This window comes from Oncorhynchus clarkii, chromosome 25 (genome assembly GCF_045791955.1).
Source record: "Oncorhynchus clarkii lewisi isolate Uvic-CL-2024 chromosome 25, UVic_Ocla_1.0, whole genome shotgun sequence".
Taxonomy (NCBI): Eukaryota; Metazoa; Chordata; class Actinopteri; order Salmoniformes; family Salmonidae; genus Oncorhynchus; species Oncorhynchus clarkii.
Window position 1 is genome coordinate 43,661,161 of NC_092171.1, and position 21,914 is coordinate 43,683,074.

Sequence of the window (21,914 nt, forward strand, 5' to 3'; positions counted from 1 at the left end):
CGCCCCCTCATGGACTCTAACGGTACCCCCCCCTCATGGACTCTGTAACGGTACCGCCCCCTCATGGACTCTAACGGTACCCCCCCCTCATGGACTCTGTAACGGTACCCCCCCCCCCCCCCCCCCTCATGGACTCTGTAACGGTACCCCCCCTCATGGACTCTGTACCGGTACACCCCCCCCCCCCCCCCCTCATATGGACTCTGTAACAGTACCCCCCCCTCATGGACTCTGTACCGGTACCCCCCCCCCTCGCGGACTCTGTAACGGTACCCCCCCCCCTCATGGACTCTGTAACGGTACCCCCCCCCCCCCCCCCTCATGGACTCTGTAACGGTACCGCCCCCTCATGGACTCTAACGGTACCCCCCCCTCATGGACTCTGTAACGGTACCCCCCTCATGGACTCTGTAACGGTACCCCCCCTCATGGACTCTGTAACGGTACACCCCCCCCCCCCCCTCATATGGACTCTGTAACGGTACCCCCCCCTCATGGACTCTGTAACGGTACCCCCCCCCCCCCATGGACTCTGTAACGGTACCCCCCCCCCCCCCCCCCCCCCCCTCATGGACTCTGTAACGGTACCGCCCCCTCATGGACTCTGTAACGGTACCCCCCCCCCCCCCCCCTCATGGACTCTGTACCGGTACACCCCCCCCCCCCTCATATGGACTCTGTAACGGTACCCCCCCCTCATGGACTCTGTAACGGTGCCCCCCCCTCATGGACTCTGTAACGGTGCCCCCCCCCTCATGGACTCTGTAACGGTACCCCCCCCCCCCCCTCATGGACTCTGTAACGGTACCGCCCCCTCATGGACTCTAACGGTACCCCCCCCTCATGGACTCTGTAACGGTACCGCCCCCTCATGGACTCTAACGGTACCCCCCCCCCTCATGGACTCTGTAACGGTACCCCCCCCCCCCCCTCATGGACTCTGTAACGGTACCCCCCCTCATGGACTCTGTACCGGTACACCCCCCCCCCCCCCCTCATATGGACTCTGTAACAGTACCCCCCCCCTCATGGACTCTGTACCGGTACCCCCCCCCCTCGCGGACTCTGTAACGGTACCCCCCCCCTCATGGACTCTGTAACGGTACCCCCCCCCCCCTCATGGACTCTGTAACGGTACCGCCCCCTCATGGACTCTAACGGTACCCCCCCCTCATGGACTCTGTAACGGTACCCCCCTCATGGACTCTGTAACGGTACCCCCCTCATGGACTCTGTACCGGTACACCCCCCCCCCCCCTCATATGGACTCTGTAACGGTACCCCCCCCTCATGGACTCTGTAACGGTACCCCCCCCCATGGACTCTGTAACGGTACCCCCCCCCCCCCCCCCTCATGGACTCTGTAACGGTACCGCCCCCTCATGGACTCTGTAACGGTACCCCCCCCCCTCCCCTCATGGACTCTGTAACGGTACCCCCCCTCATGGACTCTGTACCGGTACACCCCCCCCCCCCTCATATGGACTCTGTAACGGTACCCCCCCCCTCATGGACTCTGTAACGGTACCCCCCCCCCCATGGACTCTGTAACGGTACACCCCCCCCCCCTCACATGGACTCTGTACCGGTACCCCCCCCCCTCGCGGACTCTGTAACGGTACCCTCCCCCTCATGGACTCTGTAACGGTACCCCCCCCCCCCCCCCCCTCATGGACTCTGTAACGGTGCCCCCCCCTCATGGACTCTGTAACGGTACCCCCCCCCCCCCCCCTCATGGACTCTGTAACGGTACCCCCCCCTCATGGACTCTGTAACGGTACCGCCCCCTCATGGACTCTAACGGTACCCCCCCCTCATGGACTCTGTAACGGTACCCCCCCCCCCCCCCTCGTGGACTCTGTAACGGTACCCCCCCTCATGGACTCTGTACCGGTACACCCCCCCCCCCCCCCTCATATGGACTCTGTAACGGTACCCCCCCCCTCATGGACTCTGTAACGGTACCCCCCCCCCCATGGACTCTGTAACGGTACCCCCCCTCATGAACTCTGTAACGGTACCCCCCCTCATGGACTCTGTACCGGTACACACCCCCCCCCCCCTCATATGGACTCTGTAACGGTACCCCCCCCTCATGGACTCTGTAACGGTACCCCCCCCCCCCATGGACTCTGTAACGGTACACCCCCCCCCCTCACATGGACTCTGTACCGGTAACCCCCCCCCTCGCGGACTCTGTAACGGTACCCCCCCCCCTCATGGACTCTGTAACGGTACCCCCCCTCCCCCCCATGGACTCTGTAACGGTACCCCCCCCTCATGGACTCTGTAACGGTACCCCCCCCTCATGGACTCTGTAACGGTACCCCCCCCCCCCCCCCCCCCTCATGGACTCTGTAACGGTGCCCCCCCCCTCATGGACTCTGTAACGGTACCCCCCCCCCCCCCCCCTCATGGACTCTGTAACGGTACCCCCCCTCCCCCCCATGGACTCTGTAACGGTACCCCCCCCTCATGGACTCTGTAACGGTACCCCCCCCTCATGGACTCTGTAACGGTACCCCCCCTCATGGACTCTGTAACGGTGCCCCCCCCCCTCATGGACTCTGTAACGGTACCCCCCCCTCATGGACTCTGTAACGGTACCCCCCCCCCCCCCCCCCCCTCATGGACTCTGTAACGGTACCCCCCCTCATGGACTCTGTACCGGTACACCCCCCCCCCCCTCATATGGACTCTGTAACGGTACCCCCCCCTCATGGACTCTGTAACGGTACCCCCCCCATGGACTCTGTAACGGTACCCCCCCCCATGGACTCTGTAACGGTACACCCCCCCCCCCCCCTCACATGGACTCTGTACCGGTACCCCCCCCCTCGCGGACTCTGTAACGGTACCCCCCCCCTCATGGACTCTGTAACGGTACCCCCCCTCCCCCCCATGGACTCTGTAACGGTACCCCCCCCTCATGGACTCTGTAACGGTACCCCCCCTCATGGACTCTGTAACGGTACCCCCCCCCCCCTCATGGACTCTGTAACGGTACCCCCCCCCCCCCTCATGGACTCTGTAACGGTACACCCCCCCCCCCCCCCATGGACTCTGTTACGGTACCCTCCCCCTCATGGACTCTGTAACGGTACCGCCCCCTCATGGACTATAACGGTACCCCACCCTCATGGACTCTGTAACGGTACCCCCCCCCCCCCCATGGACTCTGTTACGGTACCCTCCCCCTCATGGACTCTGTAACGGTACCGCCCCCTCATGGACTATAACGGTACCCCCCCCATCATGGACTCTGTAACGGTACCCCCCCCCCCCCCATGGACTCTGTAACGGTACACCCCCCCCCATGGACTCTGTTACGGTACCCCCCCCCTCATGGACTCTGTAACGGTACCACCCCGTCATGGACTCTGTAACGGTACCCCCCCTCATGGACTCTGTAACGGTACCCCCCCTCATGGACTCTGTAACGGTACCCCCCCTCATGGACTCTGTAACGGTACCCCCCCCTCATGGACTCTCTAACGGTACACCCCCCTCATGGACTCTCTAACGGTACACCCCCCTCATGGACTCTCTAACGGTACCCCCCCCTCATGGACTCTCTAACGGTACCCCCCCCCCTCATGGACTCTCTAACGGTACCCCCCCCCTCATGGACTCTGTAACGGTACCCGCCCCTCATGGACTCTGTACCGGTACCCCCCCCCTCATGGACTCTGTAACGGTACACCCCCCTCATGGACTCTAACGGTACACCCCCCTCATGGACTCTGTAACGGTACCCGCCCCTCATGGACTCTGTAACGGTACCCCCCCCTCATGGACTCTGTAACGGTACCGCCCCCTCATGGATTCTAACGGTACCCCCCACTCATGGACTCTGTAACGGTACCGCCCCCTCATGGACTCTAACGGTACCCCCCCCTCATGGACTCTGTAACGGTACCCCCCCCTCATGGACTCTGTACCGGTACACCCCCCCCCCCTCACATGGACTCTGTAACGGTACCCCCCCCTCATGGACTCTGTAACGGTACCCCCCCTCATGGACTCTGTAACGGTACACCCCCCCCCCCCCCCCCCCCCTCACATGGACTCTGTACCGGTACCCCCCCCTCGCGGACTCTGTAACGGTAACCCCCCCTCATGGACTCTGTAACGGTACCCCCCCCTCATGGACTCTGTAACGGTACCCCCCCCCCCTCATGGACTCTGTACCGGTACACCCCCCCCCCCCTCACATGGACTCTGTAACGGTACCCCCCCCTCATGGACTCTGTAACGGTACCCCCCCTCATGGACTCTGTAACGGTACACCCCCCCCCCCCTCACATGGACTCTGTAACGGTACCCCCCCCTCATGGACTCTGTAACGGTACCCCCCCCTCATGGACTCTGTAACGGTACCGCCCCCTCATGGACTATAACGGTACCCCCCCCTCATGGACTCTGTTACGGTACCCCCCCCTCATGGACTCTGTAACGGTACCCCCCCGTCATGGACTCTGTAACGGTACCCCCCCGTCATGGACTCTGTAACAGTGCCCCCCCCTCATGGACTCTCTAACGGTACACCCCCCTCATGGACTCTCTAACGGTACCCCCCCCCCCTCATGGACTCTGTAACGGTGCCCCCCCTCATGGACTCTGTAACGGTACCCCCCCCTCATGGACTCTGTAACGGTACCCCCCCCCCCCCCTCATGGACTCTGTAACGGTACCCCCCCTCATGGACTCTGTAACGGTACCCCCCCCTCATGGACTCTGTAACGGTACCCCCCCCTCATGGACTCTGTACCGGTATCCCCCCCCCCCCCTCATGGACTCTGTAACGGTACCCCCCCCTCATGGACTCTGTAACGGTACCCCCCCCTCATGGACTCTGTAACGGTACCCCCCCCTCATGGACTCTGTAACGGTACCCGCCCCTCATGGACTCTAACGGTACCCGCCCCTCATGGACTCTAACGGTACCCCCCCTCATGGACTCTAACGGTACCCCCCCCCCCTCATGGACTTTAACGGTACCCCCCCCCCCTCATGGACTCTGTAACGGTACCCCCCCCTCATGGACTCTAACGGTACCCCCCCCCCCCCCCTCATGGACTCTGTAACGGTACCCCCCCTCATGGACTCTAACGGTACCCCCCCCTCATGGACTCTAACGGTACCCCCCCCTCATGGACTCTAACGGTACCCCCCCCCTCATGGACTCTGTAACGGTACCCCCCCTCATGGACTCTGTAACGGTACCCCCCCGTCATGGACTCTGTAACGGTACCCCCCCTCATGGACTCTGTAACGGTACCCCCCCGTCATGGACTCTGTAACGGTACCCCCCCTCATGGACTCTGTAACAGTGCCCCCCCCTCATGGACTCTGTAACAGTTCCCCCCCCTCATGGACTCTCTAACGGTACACCCCCCTCATGGACTCTCTAACGGTACCCCCCCCCCTCATGGACTCTGTAACGGTACCCCCCCCTCATGGACTCTGTAACGGTACCCCCCCCCCTCATGGACTCTGTACCGGTACACCCCCCTCATGGACTCTGACGGTACCCCCCCCCTCATGGACTCTGTAACGGTACCCCCCCCTCATGGACTCTGTAACGGTACCCCCCCCTCATGGACTCTGTAACGGTACCCCCCCCTCATGGACTCTGTAACGGTACCCCCCCCTCATGGACTTTGTAACGGTACCCCCCCCCTCATGGACTCTGTACCGGTACACCCCCCCCCCCCCCCTCATGGACTCTGTAACGGTACCCCCCCCTCATGGACTCTGTAACGGTACCCCCCCCTCATGGACTCTGTAACGGTACCCCCCCCTCATGGACTCTAACGGTACACCCACCTCATGGACTCTGTAACGGTACCCGCCCCTCATGGACTCTAACGGTACCCGCCCCTCATGGACTCTAACGGTACCCCCCCTCATGGACTCTGTAACGGTACCCGCCCCTCATGGACTCTGTAACGGTACCCCCCCCCTCATGGACTCTAACGGTACCCCCCCCCCCCCCCTCATGGACTCTGTAACGGTACCCCCCCTCATGGACTCTAACGGTACCCCCCCCCTCATGGACTCTAACGGTACCCCCCCCCTCATGGACTCTGTAACGGTACCCCCCCTCATGGACTCTGCACCGGTACACCCCCCTCATGGACTCTGTAACGGTACCCCCCCCTCATGGACTCTGTAACGGTACCCCCCCCTCATGGACTCTAACGGTACCCCCCCCCCTCATGGACTCTAACGGTACCCCCCCCCCCTCATGGACTCTGTAACGGTACCCCCCCCTCATGGACTCTGTAACGGTACCCCCCCCTCATGGACTCTAACGGTACCCCCCCCCCTCATGGACTCTGTAACGGTACCCCCCCTCATGGACTCTAACGGTACCCCCCCCCTCATGGACTCTAACGGTACCCCCCCCCTCATGGACTCTGTAACGGTACCCCCCCTCATGGACTCTGTAACGGTACACCCCCCTCAAGGACTCTGTAACGGTACCCCCCCCCTCATGGACTCTGTAACGGTACCCCCCCCTCATGGACTCTGTAACGGTAACCCCCCCTCATGGACTCTGTAACGGTACCCCCCCCTCATGGACTTTGTAACGGTACCCCCCCCCCTCATGGACTCTGTACCGGTACACCCCCCCCCCCCCTCATGGACTCTGTAACGGTACCCCCCCCTCATGGACTCTGTAACGGTACCCCCCCCTCATGGACTCTACCGGTACCCCCCCCCCCTCATGGACTCTACCGGTACCCCCCCCCTCATGGACTCTAACGGTACCCCCCCCCTCATGGACTCTGTAACGGTACCCCCCCCTCATGGACTCTAACGGTACCCCCCCCCCCCCCCCCCCCCCCCTCATGGACTCTAACGGTACCCCCCCCCCCCTCATGGACTCTGTAATGGTACCCCCCCTCATGGACTCTGTAACGGTACCCCCCCCTCATGGACTCTGTACCGGTACACCCCCCTCATGGACTCTAACGGTACCCCCCCCTCATGGACTCTGTAACGGTACCCCCCCCCCCCTCATGAACTCTAACGGTACCCCCCCCTCATGAACTCTAACGGTACCCCCCCCTCATGGACTCTACCGGTACCCCCCCCTCATGGACTCTAACGGTACCCCCCCCCTCATGGACTCTAACGGTACACCCCCCTCATGGACTCTGTAACGGTACCGCCCCCTCATGGACTCTAACGGTACCCCCCCCTCATGGACTCTGTAACGGTACCCCCCCCTCATGGACTCTGTACCGGTACACCCCCCCCCCCCTCACATGGACTCTGTAACGGTACCCCCCCCTCATGGACTCTGTAACGGTACCCCCCCTCATGGACTCTGTAACGGTACACCCCCCCCCCCCTCACATGGACTCTGTACCGGTACCCCCCCCTCGCGGACTCTGTAACGGTAACCCCCCCTCATGGACTCTGTAACGGTACCCCCCCCTCATGGACTCTGTAACGGTACCCCCCCCCCCTCATGGACTCTGTACCGGTACACCCCCCCCCCCCCTCACATGGACTCTGTAACGGTACCCCCCCCTCATGGACTCTGTAACGGTACCCCCCCTCATGGACTCTGTAACGGTACACCCCCCCCCCCCCCCCCCCCCCCTCATGGACTCTGTACCGGTACACCCCCCCCCCCCTCACATGGACTCTGTAACGGTACCCCCCCCTCATGGACTCTGTAACGGTACCCCCCCCTCATGGACTCTGTAACGGTACCGCCCCCTCATGGACTATAACGGTACCCCCCCCTCATGGACTCTGTTACGGTACCCCCCCCTCATGGACTCTGTAACGGTACCCCCCCGTCATGGACTCTGTAACGGTACCCCCCCGTCATGGACTCTGTAACAGTGCCCCCCCCTCATGGACTCTCTAACGGTACACCCCCCTCATGGACTCTCTAACGGTACCCCCCCCCCCTCATGGACTCTGTAACGGTACCCCCCCTCATGGACTCTGTAACGGTACCCCCCCCTCATGGACTCTGTAACGGTACCCCCCCCCCCCCCTCATGGACTCTGTAACGGTACCCCCCCTCATGGACTCTGTAACGGTACCCCCCCCTCATGGACTCTGTAACGGTACCCCCCCCTCATGGACTCTGTAACGGTACCCCCCCCTCATGGACTCTGTACCGGTATCCCCCCCCCCCCCCTCATGGACTCTGTAACGGTACCCCCCCCTCATGGACTCTGTAACGGTACCCCCCCCTCATGGACTCTGTAACGGTACCCCCCCCTCATGGACTCTGTAACGGTACCCGCCCCTCATGGACTCTAACGGTACCCCCCCTCATGGACTCTAACGGTACCCCCCCCCCCCCTCATGGACTCTAACGGTACCCCCCCCCCCTCATGGACTCTGTAACGGTACCCCCCCCTCATGGACTCTAACGGTACCCCCCCCCCCTCATGGACTCTGTAACGGTACCCCCCCTCATGGACTCTAACGGTACCCCCCCCTCATGGACTCTAACGGTACCCCCCCCCTCATGGACTCTGTAACGGTACCCCCCCTCATGGACTCTGTAACGGTACCCCCCCGTCATGGACTCTGTAACGGTACCCCCCCGTCATGGACTCTGTAACGGTACCCCCCCTCATGGACTCTGTAACAGTGCCCCCCCCTCATGGACTCTGTAACAGTGCCCCCCCCTCATGGACTCTGTAACAGTGCCCCCCCCTCATGGACTCTGTAACGGTACCCCCCCCTCATGGACTTTGTAACGGTACCCCCCCCCCTCATGGACTCTGTACCGGTACCCCCCCCTCATGGACTCTGTAACGGTACCCCCCCCCCCTCATGGACTCTGTACCGGTACACCCCCCTCATGGACTCTGACGGTACCCCCCCCCTCATGGACTCTGTAACGGTACCCCCCCCTCATGGACTCTGTAACGGTACCCCCCCCTCATGGACTCTGTAACGGTACCCCCCCCTCATGGACTCTGTAACGGTACCCCCCCCTCATGGACTCTGTAACGGTACCCCCCCCTCATGGACTCTGTACCGGTACACCCCCCCCCCCCCCTCATGGACTCTGTAACGGTACCCCCCCCTCATGGACTCTGTAACGGTACCCCCCCCTCATGGACTCTGTAACGGTACCCCCCCTCATGGACTCTGTAACGGTACCCGCCCCTCATGGACTCTGTAACGGTACCCCCCCCCTCATGGACTCTAACGGTACCCCCCCCCCCCCCTCATGGACTCTAACGGTACCCCCCCCTCATGGACTCTGTAACGGTACCCCCCCTCATGGACTCTGCACCGGTACACCCCCCTCATGGACTCTGTAACGGTACCCCCCCCTCATGGACTCTGTAACGGTACCCCCCCCTCATGGACTCTAACGGTACCCCCCCCCCTCATGGACTCTAACGGTACCCCCCCCCCCTCATGGACTCTGTAACGGTACCCCCCCCTCATGGACTCTAACGGTACCCCCCCCCCCCTCATGGACTCTGTAACGGTACCCCCCCTCATGGACTCTAACGGTACCCCCCCCCTCATGGACTCTAACGGTACCCCCCCCCTCATGGACTCTGTAACGGTACCCCCCCTCATGGACTCTGTAACGGTACACCCCCCTCAAGGACTCTGTAACGGTACCCCCCCCCTCATGGACTCTGTAACGGTACCCCCCCCCTCATGAACTCTAACGGTACCCCCCCTCATGAACTCTAACGGTACCCCCCCCTCATGGACTCTACCGGTACCCCCCCCCCTCATGGACTCTACCGGTACCCCCCCCCTCATGGACTCTAACGGTACCCCCCCCCTCATGGACTCTGTAACGGTACCCCCCCCTCATGGACTCTAACGGTACCCCCCCCCCCCCCCCCTCATGGACTCTAACGGTACCCCCCCCCCCCCCTCATGGACTCTGTAATGGTACCCCCCCTCATGGACTCTGTAACGGTACCCCCCCCTCATGGACTCTGTACCGGTACACCCCCCTCATGGACTCTGTACCGGTACACCCCCCTCATGGACTCTGTAACGGTACCCCCCCCCCCTCATGAACTCTAACGGTACCCCCCCCTCATGAACTCTAACGGTACCCCCCCCTCATGGACTCTACCGGTACCCCCCCCTCATGGACTCTACCGGTACCCCCCCCTCATGGACTCTAACGGTACCCCCCCCCTCATGGACTCTAACGGTACACCCCCCTCATGGACTCTGTAACGGTACCCCCCCCTCATGGACTCTGTAACGGTACCCCCCCTCATGAACTCTAACGGTACCCCCCCCTCATGGACTCTACCGGTACCCACCCCTCATGGACTCTACCGGTACCCACCCCTCATGGACTCTACCGGTACCCACCCCTCATGGACTCTGTAACGGTACCCGCCCCTCATGGACTCTAACGGTACCAGTGTGGTCAGGGTTAGGCAGAAGGTTACCAGTGTGGTCAGGGTTAGGCAGAAGGTTACCAGTGTGGTCAGGGTTAGGCAGAAGGTTACCAGTGTGGTCAGGGTTGGGCAGAAGGTTACCAGTGTGGTCAGGGTTGGGCAGAAGGTTACCAGTGTGGTCAGGGTTAGGCAGAAGGTTACCAGTGTGGTCAGGGTTAGGCAGAAGGTTACCAGTGTGGTCAGGGTTAGGCAGAAGGTTACCAGTGTGGTCAGGGTTAGGCAGAAGGTTACCAGTGTGGTCAGGGTTAGGCAGAAGGTTACCAGTGTGGTCAGGGTTAGGCAGAAGGTTACCAGTGTGGTCAGGGTTAGGCAGAAGGTTACCAGTGTGGTCAGGGTTAGGCAGAAGGTTACCAGTGTGGTCAGGGTTAGGCAGAAGGTTACCAGTGTGGTCAGGGTTAGGCAGAAGGTTACCAGTGTGGTCAGGGTTAGGCAGAAGGTTACCAGTGTGGTCAGGGTTAGGCAGAAGGTTACCAGTGTGGTCAGGGTTAGGCAGAAGGTTACCAGTGTGGTCAGGGTTAGGCAGAAGGTTACCAGTGTGGTCAGGGTTAGGCAGAAGGTTACCAGTGTGGTCAGGGTTAGGCAGAAGGTTACCAGTGTGGTCAGGCTTAGGCAGAAGGTTACCAGTGTGGTCAGGCTTAGGCAGAAGGTTACCAGTGTGGTCAGGGTTAGGCAGAAGGTTACCAGTGTGGTCAGGGTTAGGCAGAAGGTTACCAGTGTGGTCAGGGTTAGGCAGAAGGTTACCAGTGTGGTCAGGGTTAGGCAGAAGGTTACCAGTGTGGTCAGGGTTAGGCAGAAGGTTACCAGTGTGGTCAGGGTTAGGCAGAAGGTTACCAGTGTGGTCAGGGTTAGGCAGAAGGTTACCAGTGTGGTCAGGGTTAGGCAGAAGGTTACCAGTGTGGTCAGGGTTAGGCAGAAGGTTACCAGTGTGGCCAGGGTTAGGCAGAAGGTTACCAGTGTGGCCAGGGTTAGGCAGAAGGTTACCAGTGTGGCCAGGGTTAGGCAGAAGGTTACCAGTGTGGCCAGGGTTAGGCAGAAGGTTACCAGTGTGGCCAGGGTTAGGCAGAAGGTTACCAGTGTGGCCAGGGTTAGGCAGAAGGTTACCAGTGTGGTCAGGGTTAGGCAGAAGGTTACCAGTGTGGTCAGGGTTAGGCAGAAGGTTACCAGTGTGGTCAGGGTTAGGCAGAAGGTTACCAGTGTGGTCAGGGTTAGGCAGAAGGTTACCAGTGTGGTCAGGGTTAGGCAGAAGGTTACCAGTGTGGTCAGGGTTAGGCAGAAGGTTACCAGTGTGGTCAGGGTTAGGCAGAAGGTTACCAGTGTGGTCAGGGTTAGGCAGAAGGTTACCAGTGTGGTCAGGGTTAGGCAGAAGGTTACCAGTGTGGTCAGGGTTAGGCAGAAGGTTACCAGTGTGGTCAGGGTTAGGCAGAAGGTTACCAGTGTGGTCAGGGTTAGGCAGAAGGTTACCAGTGTGGTCAGGGTTAGGCAGAAGGTTACCAGTGTGGTCAGGGTTAGGCAGAAGGTTACCAGTGTGGTCAGGGTTAGGCAGAAGGTTACCAGTGTGGTCAGGGTTAGGCAGAAGGTTACCAGTGTGGTCAGGGTTAGGCAGAAGGTTACCAGTGTGGTCAGGGTTAGGCAGAAGGTTACCAGTGTGGTCAGGGTTAGGCAGAAGGTTACCAGTGTGGTCAGGGTTAGGCAGAAGGTTACCAGTGTGGTCAGGGTTAGGCAGAAGGTTACCAGTGTGGTCAGGGTTAGGCAGAAGGTTACCAGTGTGGTCAGGGTTAGGCAGAAGGTTACCAGTGTGGTCAGGGTTAGGCAGAAGGTTACCAGTGTGGTCAGGGTTAGGCAGAAGGTTACCAGTGTGGTCAGGGTTAGGCAGAAGGTTACCAGTGTGGTCAGGGTTAGGCAGAAGGTTACCAGTGTGGTCAGGGTTAGGCAGAAGGTTACCAGTGTGGTCAGGGTTAGGCAGAAGGTTACCAGTGTGGTCAGGGTTAGGCAGAAGGTTACCAGTGTGGTCAGGGTTAGGCAGAAGGTTACCAGTGTGGTCAGGGTTAGGCAGAAGGTTACCAGTGTGGTCAGGCAGAAGGTTACCAGTGTGGTCAGGGTTAGGCAGAAGGTTACCAGTGTGGTCAGGGTTAGGCAGAAGGTTACCAGTGTGGTCAGGGTTAGACAGAAGGTTACCAGTGTGGTCAGGGTTAGACAGAAGGTTACCAGTGTGGTCAGGGTTAGGCAGAAGGTTACCAGTGTGGTCAGGGTTAGGCAGAAGGTTACCAGTGTGGTCAGGGTTAGGCAGAAGGTTACCAGTGTGGTCAGGGTTAGGCAGAAGGTTACGGACACAAACCGGTGCTCCTGTCACCTTCTACCAAACCCCGTTTTGGTCAGTCAGTTGAGGAGGTGTTCTACCTCCCTGTACTATGTAGGAGTAAAGAGGAAGGGTTGGTCCAGTCAGTTGAGGAGGTGTTCTACCTCCCTGTACTATGTAGGACAGAGTAAAGAGGAAGGGTTGGTCCCACGTTACCAGGGAGTGGTCCATTTCAGTTCCATTTGTTGTTTTCAGAAAGCTAACCGTCCTGTTAAACACACACACACACACACACACACACACACACACACACACACACACACACACACACACACACACACACACACACACAGTCAACTACCGTCCTGTTAAACCCACACATACACACACTACAGTCGACTACCGTCCTGTTAAACACACACACACACACTCTACAGTCAACTCCAGGCCTGTTAAACACACACGCACACTCCAGTCAACTCCAGTCCAGTTAAACACACACACACACACTCCAGTCCAGTTAAACACACACACACTCCAGTCCAGTTAAACACACACACACACACACACACTCCAGTCCAGTTAAACACACACACACACAGTCCACTCCAGTCCAGTTAAACACACTCCAGTCCAGTTAAACACACACACACACACACTCCAGTCCAGTTAAACACACACACTCCAGTCCAGTTAAACACACACACTCCAGTCCAGTTAAACACACACACTCCAGTCCAGTTAAACACACACACTCCAGTCCAGTTAAACACACACACTCCAGTCCAGTTAAACACACTCCAGTCCAGTTAAACACACACACACACACTCCAGTCCAGTTAAACACACACACACACACTCCAGTCCAGTTAAACACACACACACACACACACTCCAGTCCAGTTAAACACACACACACCATTGAGTTATATGATCTATTGTTAAATACTTCAGGCTGATTTGGACATGAATTGTGAAAATGCTAATATAAGATACCAATGACAGGCATTGGATTTGTGCCACAAATAATAAAAAGTTACCAATTGAAACAGTGGACAATAAAACCAATGCATGGATTTCTGTCATACCTTGTCCATTGACTGCTGACAGGGTAATGAAACTAATGTAATTTGTGTGAAGTATCCCATTATTAACACCCGGGAACAGCACCATCTAGTGGTCAGAACCTGTTAATATCAGCATGTAGGCTAAGACGTAAATCTAAACAACTCCAATGACTCATTTCTCTGAACAGGACAACAAAAACAACCAAATTCACTGAGAAAACATAACATAGGATGAAGAAACAATACTCCAAGCCGCAGCTCCATACTACTTATCAGACACAGAACTGATACTATAGTTGTTGCGGTGGTATTGGCATGAATGGGGTGTGGGGCATAGCCGTGGAGGTGCTATTCAATAAAATACCTTAAAATATATATTTTTTAAACAACAACAACGAGATCATTTCTGTAAGTCAGACAACAGCAGACCAGGCATGGTTCCAAAAATCTGATTAATAACAGACCTGAGTGTTGACAGGTCTTTCTCAGGGAGGTGTGCGGGTGTTAGCTACAGATTGTTAGAGCAGAGGCGCTGCTGACTGCTACTCTGTGTGTGTGTGTTGTGTGTGTTGGATGTGTCTGTGTGTGTGTGTGTGTGTGTGTCACCTTGACTGCGAAGCTACACTTTCCCCTGCGGACCGCCCCCTCGTCCGTCTGCCACTGGTGCGGTCGGCTGGACTCTGGAACGTACACGTCTTTCTTCCGTCTGAAACTCTGCCGTAGCTTATTCATCCTGGACCTCCTGAGAGAGAGATGGAGGGGGGGAAAGAGGGAGCGAGAAGGGAGAGGGGGAAAGAGGGCGCGAGAAGGGAGAGGGGGAAAGAGGGCACGAGAAGGGAGAGGGGGAAAGAGGGCACGAGAAGGGAGAGGGGGAAAGGGGCACGAGAAGGGAGAGGGGGAAAAGGGCACGAGAAGGGAGAGGGGGAAAAGGGCACGAGAAGGGAGAGGGGGAAAAGGGCACGAGAAGAGAGAGGGGGAAAGAGGGAGCGAGAAGGGAGAGGGGGAAAGAGGGAGCGAGAAGGGAGAGGGGGAAAAGGGCATGAGAAGGGACAAGAGCGAGAGAAGAGAGAGAGCGAGAGAGCAGTGTATGAGAGGATGCCACTAGATAAAAGACAGGAAGAATTACACTAACAGCTCTAACCAAATAACCCTGTGGGCGTGTTCTACGGTGGGGAAGGAAGTCAGTCAAGTTGCAGAGAACCAGTGTTTCCGCCGTGACGCCCCAAAACATATGAAACACGAACAAATATTTACCCCTGGAGGCTTTGAAGACGCTGGAACAGTCCACGTTTCCTCTGCAAACAAAACCAGTAATGATTTATCCACTTGGCTTTTGTTGTGTGTTCTATACAAGATACATATTCCTCTTTGTGGCACATTTAAGTTATGAGAAATAGAGAGGGATGCCAGAATCGAATATAGGCTGCAAAAAATAGATTATATTTATTTAGTAGACTAGTGTTACCAGAGGAACCGGTTTACAATCTATTTATGTGCTGTTATAATCTCTAGGACTGGCCACCCCTCATAGCCTGGTTCCTCTCTACCCAGCACAGCCAGAAGAGGACTGGTCACCCCTCATAGCCTGGTTCCTCTCTACCCAGCACAGCCAGAAGAGGACTGGCCACCCCTCATAGCCTGGTTCCTCTCTACCCAGAAGAGGACTGGCCACCCCTCATTGCCTGGTTCCTCTCTACCCAGAAGAGGACTGGCCACCCCTCATTGCCTGGTTCCTCTCTACCAAGAAGAGGACTGGCCACCCCTCATAGCCTGGTTCCTCTCTACCCAGAAGAGGACTGGCCACCCCTCATAGCCTGGTTCCTCTCTAGGTTTCTTCCTAGGTTTTGGCCTTTCTAGGGAGTTTTTTCCTAGCCAACGTGCTTCTACACCTGCATTGCTTGCTGTTTGGGGTTTTAGGCTGGGTTTCTGTCCAGCACTTTGAGATATCAGCTGATGTAAGAAGGGCTATATAAATACATTTGATATGGCCTGAGTTTGGTATAATGAACGAAACCCTGAATTAATGTAATAGGTAACTGATAATTGAATTATCAAAAACAAATAGTATTTTTATAATACCTGCTTCCACTTTGTGGAGGCTGTGCGTAAGGCTTGGGCGGTGTACCGTGTGTATACAGTTGGAAGTGGATAGTTTACATACACCTTTGCCAAATACATTTAAACTCAGTTTTTACACAATTCCTGACATTTAATCCTAGTAAAAAAAAAAAAAACCTGTTTTAGGTCAGTTAGGATCATTTTAAGAATGTGACATTTCAGAATAATAGTGAAGAATGATTTATTTCAACTTTTATTTCTTTCATCACATTCCCAGTGGGTCAGAAGTTTACATACACTCAATTAGTATTCGGTAGCATTGCCTTTAAATTGTTTAACTTGGGCCAAGCGTTTTGTGTAACCTTCCACAATAAGTTGGGTGAATTTTGGTTGGCCCATTCCTCCTGACAGAGCTGGTGTAACTGAGTCAGGTTTGTAGGCCTCCTTGCAGAGCTGGTGTAACTGAGTCAGGTTTGTAGGCCTCCTTGCAGAGCTGGTGTAACTGAGTCAGGTTTGTAGGCCTCCTTGCAGAGCTGGTGTAACTGAGTCAGGTTTGTAGGCCTCCTTGCAGAGCTGGTGTAACTGAGTCAGGTTTGTAGGCCTCCTTGCAGAGCTGGTGTAACTGAGTCAGGTTTGTAGGCCTCCTTGCAGAGCTGGTGTAACGGAGTCAGGTTTGTAGGCCTCCTTGCTCGCACACGCGTTTTCAGTTCTGCCCACAAATTTTCCTGTTTCCTCCAGCATCTTCCCAAGGTCCTTTGCTGTTGTTCTGGGATTGATTTGCACTTTTCGCACCAAAGTACGTTCATCTCTAGGAGACAGAACGCGTCTCCTTCCTGAGGGGTATGACGGCTGCGTGGTCCCATGGTGTTTATACAGATGAACATGGTACCTTCAGGCGTTTGGAAATTGCTCCCAAGGATGAACCAGACTTGTGGAGGTCTACCATTTTTTGTTCTGAGGTCTTGGCTGATTTCTTTTGATTTTCACATTATGAAGATTACTGTCGTTTCCCAGAACTGTTCAGCCAGTCTCATTATTTAACATGAAGTTTACCGTAGTTCCCCAGAACTGTTCAGCCAGTCTCATTATTTAACATGAAGTTTACCGTAGTTCCCCAGAACAGTTGAGCCAGTCTCATTATTTAACATGAAGTTTACCGTAGTTCCCCAGAACAGTTGAGCCAGTCTCATGTTTGTTTGTAAATAGCTCAACGGTAGAAAGCTGAGCTGGTGAGCATAGAGTTGTGTATCTATCGGGGGAGCCCATAGAGTTGTGTATCTATCGGGGGAGCCCATAGAGTTGTGTATCTATCGGGGGAGCCCATAGAGTTGTGTATCTATCGGGGGAGCCCATAGAGTTGTGTATCTATCGGGGGAGCCCATAGAGTTGTGTATCTATCGGGGGAGCCCATAGAGTTGTGTATCTATCGGGGGAGCCCATAGAGTTGTGTATCTATCGGGGGAGCCCATAGAGTTGTGTATCTATAGGGGGAGCCCATAGAGTTGTGTATCTATCGGAGGAGCCCATAGAGTTGTGTATCTATCGGGGGAGCCCATAGAGTTGTGTATCTATCGGGGGAGACCATAGAGTTGTATATCTATCGGGGGAGCCCATAGAGTTGTGTATCTATCGGGGAGCCCATAGAGTTGTGTATCTATCGGGGGAGCCCATAGAGTTGTGTATCTATCGGGGGAGACCATAGAGTTGTATATCTATCGGGGGAGCCCATAGAGTTGTGTATCTATCGGGGGAGCCCATAGAGTTGTGTATCTATCGGGGGAGCCCATAGAGTTGTGTATCTATCGGGGGAGCCAATAGAGTTGTGTATCTATAGGGGGAGCCCATAGAGTTGTGTATCTATCGGGGGAGCCCATAGAGTTGTGTATCTATTGGAGAGCCCATAGAGTTGTGTATCTATAGGGGGAGCCCATAGAGTTGTGTATCTATAGGGGGAGCCCATAGAGTTGTGTATCTATAGGGGGAGCCCATAGAGTTGTGTATCTATAGGGGGAGCCCATAGAGTTGTGTATCTATAGGGGGAGCCCATAGAGTTGTGTATCTATCGGGGGAGCCCATAGAGTTGTGTATCTATCGGGGGAGCCCATAGAGTTGTGTATCTGTTGGAGAGTCCATAGAGTTGTGTATCTGTTGGAGAGCCCATAGAGTTGTGTATCTGTTGGAGAGCCCATAGAGTTGTGTATCTATCGAGAGAGCCCATAGAGTTGCGTATCTGTTGGAGAGCCCATAGAGTTGCGTATCTATCGGGGGAGCCGATAGAGTTGTGTATCTATCGGGGGAGCCCATAGAGTTGTGTATCTATTGGGGGAGCCCATAGAGTTGCGTATCTATTGGGGGAGCCCATAGAGTTGCGTATCTGTCGGAGAGCCCATAGAGTTGCGTATCTATCGGGGGAGCCCATAGAGTTGTGTGTCTATCGGGGGAGCCCATAGAGTTGTGTATCTATTGGAGAGCCCATAGAGTTGTGTATCTGTTGGAGAGCCCATAGAGTTGTGTATCTGTTGGAGAGCCCATAGAGTTGTGTATCTGTTGGAGAGCCCATAGAGTTGTGTATCTGTTGGAGAGCCCATAGAGTTGTGTATCTATAGGGGGAGCCCATAGAGTTGTGTATCTATCGGGGGAGCCCATAGAGTTGTGTATCTATCGGGGGAGCCCATAGAGTTGTGTATCTATCGGGGGAGCCCATAGAGTTGTGTATCTATCGGGGGAGCCCATAGAGTTGTGTATCTATCGGGGGAGCCCATAGAGTTGTGTATCTGTTGGAGAGCCCATAGAGTTGTGTATCTGTTGGAGAGCCCATAGAGTTGTGTATCTGTTGGAGAGCCCATAGAGTTGTGTATCTATTGGAGAGCCCATAGAGTTGTGTATCTATTGGAGAGCCCATAGAGTTGTGTTTCTATCGGGGGAGCCCATAGAGTTGCGTATCTGTTGGAGAGCCCATAGAGTTGCGTATCTATCGGGGGAGCCCATAGAGTTGTGTATCTATAGGGGGAGCCCATAGAGTTGTGTATCTATCGGGGGAGCCCATAGAGTTGTGTATCTATCGGGGGAGCCCATAGAGTTGTGTATCTATCGGGGGAGCCCATAGAGTTGTGTATCTATCGGGGGAGCCCATAGAGTTGTGTATCTGTTGGAGAGCCCATAGAGTTGTGTATCTGTTGGAGAGCCCATAGAGTTGTGTATCTGTTGGAGAGCCCATAGAGTTGTGTATCTATTGGAGAGCCCATAGAGTTGCGTTTCTATTGGAGAGCCCATAGAGTTGCGTATCTGTTGGAGAGCCCATAGAGTTGCGTATCTATCGGGGGAGCCCATAGAGTTGTGTATCTATCGGGGGAGCCCATAGAGTTGTGTATCTATCGGGGGAGCCCATAGAGTTGTGTATCTATCGGGGGAGCCCATAGAGTTGTGTATCTATCGGGGGAGCCCATAGAGTTGTGTATCTATCGGGGGAGCCCATAGAGTTGTGTATCTATCGGGGGAGCCCATAGAGTTGTGTATCTATTGGAGAGCCCATAGAGTTGTGTATCTGTTGGAGAGCCCATAGAGTTGTGTATCTGTTGGAGAGCCCATAGAGTTGTTTATCTGTTGGAGAGCCCATAGAGTTGTGTATCTGTTGGAGAGCCCATAGAGTTGTGTATCTATTGGAGAGCCCATAGAGTTGTGTATCTATTGGGAGAGCCCATAGAGTTGTGTATCTGTTGGAGAGCCCATAGAGTTGTGTGTCTATCGGGGGAGCCCATAGAGTTGTGTATCTATCGGGGGAGCCCATAGAGTTGTGTATCTATCGGGGGAGCCCATAGAGTTGTGTATCTGTTGGAGAGCCCATAGAGTTGTGTATCTGTTGGAGAGCCCATAGAGTTGTGTATCTGTTGGAGAGCCCATAGAGTTGTGTATCTGTTGGAGAGCCCATAGAGTTGTGTATCTGTTGGAGAGCCCATAGAGTTGTGTATCTGTTGGAGAGCCCATAGAGTTGTGTATCTGTTGGAGAGCCCATAGAGTTGTGTATCTGTTGGAGAGCCCATAGAGTTGTGTATCTGTTGGAGAGCCCATAGAGTTGTGTATCTGTTGGAGAGCCCATAGAGTTGTGTATCTGTTGGAGAGCCCATAGAGTTGTGTATCTGTTGGAGAGCCCATAGAGTTGTGTATCTGCTGGAGAGCCCATAGAGTTGTGTATCTGTTGGAGAGCCCATAGAGTTGTGTATCTGTTGGAGAGCCCATAGAGTTGTGTATCTATTGGGAGAGCCCATAGAGTTGTGTATCTATTGGGAGAGCCCATAGAGTTGTGTATCTATTGGGGGAGCCCATAGAGTTGTGTATCTATTGGAGGAGCCCATTGAGTTGTGTATCTATAGGAGAGTCTCTGTTGTGCTGCACATGAGGTGATGAAGTTACTCTTGGATGTAATTCACTACTAAATGTTTGCCATCAGATATCTGATGTATTTCTGTCAGTAGTCAGAGAGCTCTGGATGAGTTCTGTTCACCTGCCATGTTTTCCCTGTGCTTCCTGTTAGCGTTTTTTATTGAACCTTCATTTAACCTTCATTTAACCTTCATTTAACCTTCATTTAACCTTATTTACAACAAATGCTTCATGTTAGCGTTTTTTTCTACCGTTCTTCTCCGCTTTTCTAAAGTATGAATTTCGCCATTAGTTAAAAACCTGGCTGAATTCGCGGCAAACGTGATCTCTTACAGACCCTCTTAACAGGGTTTCTGAAAGCAGATAATGTCAGGTTCTGCACTAGAGGGCAATGGCTATTTTTCATCAGCCTGGGTTTAAGTCGTGGCTTGGCTCGTGTTTAGGAAACTGGACGTTCAGTTTTTTTTTGTTGCTGTTTTTGTTTGTTGTTGTATGTGAATAAATGAATGTATGTACAGAGCTTTTGGAAAGTTTTCAGACTTTTGCCACATTTTGTTACGTTAAAGCCTTTTAAAAAATTTGATTAAACCCCTCATCAATCTACACACACACACACACACACAACACCCCATAATGACTTAGCAAAAATATGTTTTTAGACATTTTTGCAAATTTGAAAAACATTCAGCCAAGGAATTGGCTCTTCTTTGGTTGCCATCTAACCAATGAGACCGCCCAGCTCATTCAAGGATCACGACTTATCAAATACAACAGGAAGTCTTCTTAGTGATGGACAAATGCAAAATATATATAGTGACATGCACTGCCAACGGTGGGATCTTATACAGACAGGTGTGTGCCTTTGCAAATCATGTCCAATCAATTTAATTTACCACAGGTGGACTCCAATCAAGTTGTAGAAACATCTCAAGGATGATCAGTGGAAACAGGATGCACCGGAGTTCAATTTCAGCAGGTAGCCTAGTGGTTAGAGCATTGGGATCGCCCTGCCCTCTCTCCCGCTCGGTCCCTCCGCCCGCTCCCCCCTCCCTCGTGCTCCCTCTCCACACTTGTTTATTTAGGTCATATCATGTCTCAGCTCACTGCAGAGCTTAGGCAGGCGCCTGTCACTGCAGAAAAAGACATGAAGAGGGGAGGAAAAGTAAACACAGCTTCTCTGCCACAACAAAGCCATGACCTCTGAACCCTGGACATCTTGTAATGTTACCACCTGTCTTATCCAACCACTAGGCCACGTTATTGACTGGTAACAGCTTGCATACTTTCTCTCCCACTCACTCGCTCCTCCTCCTCCCGCTGACTCTCTCTGCAGCCTAGTACAGCACAGCCGAGTACAGCGCAGCACCGCCTGGTACAGTGGTGTACGGCGCAGCACCGCCTGGTACAGTGGTGTACGGCGCAGCACCGCCTGGTACAGTGGTGTACAGGGCAGCACCGCCTGGTACAGTGGTGTACAGGGCAGCACCGCCTGGTACAGTGGTGTACAGGGCAGCACCGCCTGGTACAGTGGTGTACAGGGCAGCACCGCCTGGTACAGTGGTGTACAGCACAGCCTGGTACAGTACACAAATCAAGCCCTGCAGGAGCGGTCACAGCCCCAGAGTATTTACAGTCATGATGAGGACTCTCCTCTTAATAAGCCCAGTACTGAGGGGC

At 55.1% G+C, this 21,914-nt stretch overlaps 1 protein-coding gene across 3 annotated transcripts in view; it reads right to left on the reverse strand.

Annotated features, from left to right (window-relative positions):
• Positions 1–21,914, reverse strand: part of LOC139383376 (NUMB endocytic adaptor protein) — an 87,912-nt gene that overhangs the window by 43,810 nt on the left and 22,188 nt on the right. For 2 of the 3 annotated variants that reach the window (XM_071127899.1, XM_071127897.1), the window contains exon 2: positions 14,406–14,541. In XM_071127899.1, coding sequence (XP_070984000.1) covers positions 14,406–14,531 — 126 coding nt within the window. In that variant the 5' untranslated portion in view covers positions 14,532–14,541. Of the gene's footprint in view, positions 1–14,405; positions 14,542–15,053; positions 15,095–21,914 lie in introns of all 3 variants that reach the window. The other variant, XM_071127898.1, reaches the window with a different exon arrangement.